Genomic DNA, 3,788 nt, shown 5'->3' on the forward strand with positions numbered 1-3,788 from the left:
TCGAAATGAAGACTCCGGAAGAACCTGAAAGTCTATAAGAGGGGACATTGACTGGAGACCTGATGAACTGGCAACCGATGCTGCCTGAAAGAAATCAAGAGAAAGAAAGCAAAAAAGAAAGAAAGGTCACACACACCGATGCATGCAGGAGAGGAAACAAGAGAAGCAGGAGAGGCGGTATTGTAAGTAACACGGTAAGACAGACAGAGAGAGAGAGACCAAGAGACAGAGAGAGATACAGAGAGAAAAAGAGAGATAGATAAATAGATAGATAGATCAGATGGAGTCGTCAGTTGAAGAGACAAGCTATGGTCTGCTTTGTAGAAGAAGAAAGTAGACATCCATTGCATATCAGTAGGAAGAAAAGAAGATAAGCGATTCATCTAAGCAGAAGAGACGACATTTCGTCGATCTCTTCCGGGAGGGAGAGAAAACACTACCTAGAGCATCTAATCCTAGGACGAATAGAACGCGATGAGAGAATGAAGTGTGAAGCCTGCGCAAAAATGACAAGTGTAGCATATGCATGCAGTATCGATAGAAAATACCTCAGCAGAGAGAAAGGGAAGATCAACGCATGCATGCATGCAGTGTGAACCGAGGAGAAAGAGACCCACCTGCTGGCGTTGAGCTTCCGAGTGAACGAGAAAATTGAAAGAGAAGTCGACGGAATCGAGAGGATGGTCGTCACATAAACTCACTTGAACTCCTAAGGAAAAAGGAAAGAAGAGATACAGAAAGACACACAGAGAAACTCTCCACACCATTTGCATGCAAGTAATTACTCAGACACCCCTATCTAGCTGTCTATCTATCTTTAAGGTACCTATCCGTCTTTGATCTGTCTTTGATCGATCTTTAGTTTATCTGTCTATCCAAAGTCTCTCATGGAAGATACACCTGTGAAGAGACTTATAGGCGGTGATAGCTTAGAAGTGACCTAACTTGCTTTTCTACGAGAGAGGCCTAACTTGGAAATCTCGAGGAGTACTCTTCATCTCCCTCCCCGTCGCTCTTTCATAGACAGTCGAGAAAAGGAGAAGAAAGACCAACAAGAGAAAGAGATCCAATTCGATCTATCACAGACCCAGTCTTCATATATATACATATATATATAGGCATATATAGGTATATATATATATATAGGTATATATATTTCATAGAGATATGTACACTGGCAGATAGATACATACCCATGTAAGCATATACGTCTACCCTACAGATGCAGCGAAATCTATATATATATAGATATCTATATATATATATATATATCTATATATACGTAGACGTAGAGTTTTGAAGAGCGAGAATCGTAAGTTAGTGACGCGATAGAAACGCGAGAAGAAAATGAGAAAGAAGAAGACTTTTGGTCGATCTTTTTGCTTGTTCTTTCTCTTGTTCTCTTTTTTCATCATCCTCACCAGAGAGTGCTAGACTTTTTGCGAGCTCCACGTTGATAGTCGTCATGCCTACGATCAGCACATGGGCCCTTAAGAGTCTGAAGAAACACGCAATAAGAAGAGGAAAGAAAAGAAAGTAAAAGAAAGAAGGATTGAAAGAAAGACACACGACACACAAAAAGAAGTGTCTCCCCTTCCTTTTCTTTCTTTCTTTCTTTCTTTCTTTCTTCTTTCTACATGTGTATCTGCTTATAGCTAGCTATCTATCTTTAATCTATCTATCTTCAGTCGATCTACCTCCATGAAATAGACTTGTTGAGGCGGGCCATGTTCTTCTTGGAGGGAGCCTTATTATGACTGTAATGAAGAGTCAAACAAGAGACAGCCTCTAGAAGAAGAAGCAGAAAAGATGGAGAAGAAGTTCCTTTTCCTAGATTTCTCTCCTCTCATCAATAGAGAGTGTTCATAAACAAGAGTCTGTCGCGACATGTCTATCTACTAAGAAAAAGAAAGAAAAATTGGAAGGCAAACAGATACACACATATATGCACCCGTACACGAAGAACCTCTAAGGATGAAGAGACAGATACAAATATAAAAGAAAAGTTGGAGGGCGGATTAGTCCATGATGAAACATGAAACGGAAAAGCAACGCTTAAAGAGCGAAAGAGAATAGTAGCTGTGAGAGTGGTAGTACATCGTACTAGTGGCCATAGTAATACTCGCAGTATTTCGGGTGTATGTACACCTAGAAAGCGAGAGAAACAGACGGACCTGCGTTGTGCTTCAACACCCCACAGACGAATTTGTCGGTCGAAGACTCGATGAGAAAGAAGAGATTTCGCATCTTTCTGCTTCTTGTTCATCTCTTCTAGATTCTCTTCAATCGAACCCCTTGCTTCTTTTGAGAGATAGACCGTACGATAGTCTGCTTGATAAGAAGCTGAGATATTTGAGACAGCCCCAATAGAACTAGAGGAAGGGGTAGTAGCAGGAGTAGCCATGATAGGAGGTAAAGAACGAGAAAGAACGAGAAAGGCTATGAATGACACAAGAGAGAAGAAAGAGAAAAAGACGAGAAGAGAAAGAAACACGCGAGGCTATCGGGTAAAAGGAAGAATGCCGTGGAAAGAAGAAAAAGATGGGAAAAGAAGGTCTGCAGAAGGAAAAAAGGCATGGAGGAGAGGAAGGGGGAGGAGAAGAAAGAGGAATGAAAAGAAGAAGAAGAATAACAGAGAGAGACTGAGTCTACAGGGAGAAGAAGTAGAAAAGGTGGCTGGGATATCTCTTGAAACAAGTAAAGAGAAGAAGTAATTTCTATTGGCAAAAGAAGGAAGAAAACTATTAGAGAGACAAGCAGAGGAGGAAGAAAGATGAAGAAAAGAAAGTCTGCGTCTTGGGAGACAGCAGGAGGTACAGACAGATTACAGCAGATACCCCTCGAGACAAACTAGCAAAGACAGAAAAGGAGAAAGGAAGAGGGAAGATCCTTCTACGAATGTCTCTCTAAGTGGAAGAGAGAAGAAAGATGGAGATCGGGAAAGAGAAACAAGACACTTGTCAAGGAAGGAGAGCCAGTGAATGAATGGATGAACGATGCATGCATGGAGATTCAACTGGTAGGGAAAGAGCTCCATTTGACCACGCATGCATGCAGTGAGAAGGAATTTCTCTCTCTCTCAACGATGCATGCACGCATGAGAACTGTCGATGTGGAAGAAACAACTGCTCGTTTCTTTCGTGTTTTCACTTCCATTACATCTGTCTCTCTTTCTTCTCCTTTTTCTTCTCCTCTTTTCTGCTTTCATAATAGGTCGCGTCCCAATATTTGACGGTTTGTCGGGCTTCTTTTCACAAGCTAAACCTTGCATAGGAGATTTAGTCTCGAGCTCTCTGCATCGATATTCTCCCGCAATGCATGCAGCTATGAAGTTATTCTATCACAAGGACTGTAGATAAAATCTCTGTAGGATCACTCGATAAGAGCTCTTCTGTCTTTCTCGAGCCGGATGGGGTGTATGTACACTAGTACCCTCTACACATCGGGTGTATATACACCCGAACTGAAAACACCCCAGCTATCATCCTCTTGTCCGTCACATATACGAAACTTTTCTTCGTTCGTTCCCACTTTTGTCACCTGTTGAAGGCTGTGTATTCGAAGGATTCTTCGGTATTTTCTTGTTTAGCATACAGTTCTTTCGCAAACAGATTTCTATTCTCCATTTGGATTTGAAGAAGTCTATCTGCAACGTTGAGGCGTAGGAGGAGGAGGAGGGACTGTACTTCCTCTACAGTTTTCGCCTGGATCATTTGTTTAACCTTTCTTGCTTTCGTATCAACAGTTCTTTTCACTCCAAGCGCTTCTATCTAGGACTGATATGTCAC

At 41.6% G+C, this 3,788-nt stretch overlaps 1 protein-coding gene across 1 annotated transcript; it reads right to left on the minus strand.

Annotated features, from left to right (window-relative positions):
• Positions 1-3: 3 nt before the first annotated feature.
• Positions 4-2,919, minus strand: CSUI_011056 (ubiquitin activating enzyme; the record flags this gene model as incomplete). Its single annotated transcript, XM_068071157.1, has 4 exons — positions 2,175-2,919; positions 1,422-1,498; positions 618-709; positions 4-84 (listed from the first exon to the last, which is right to left on the minus strand). Coding segments are annotated over exons 1-4 (480 nt in total), but the record flags the coding sequence as incomplete, so codon positions are not given.
• Between the last annotated feature and the right edge of the window lie 869 nt (positions 2,920-3,788).

Source organism: Cystoisospora suis (assembly GCF_002600585.1).
Source record: "Cystoisospora suis strain Wien I chromosome Unknown contig_9471, whole genome shotgun sequence".
Taxonomy (NCBI): Eukaryota; Apicomplexa; class Conoidasida; order Eucoccidiorida; family Sarcocystidae; genus Cystoisospora; species Cystoisospora suis.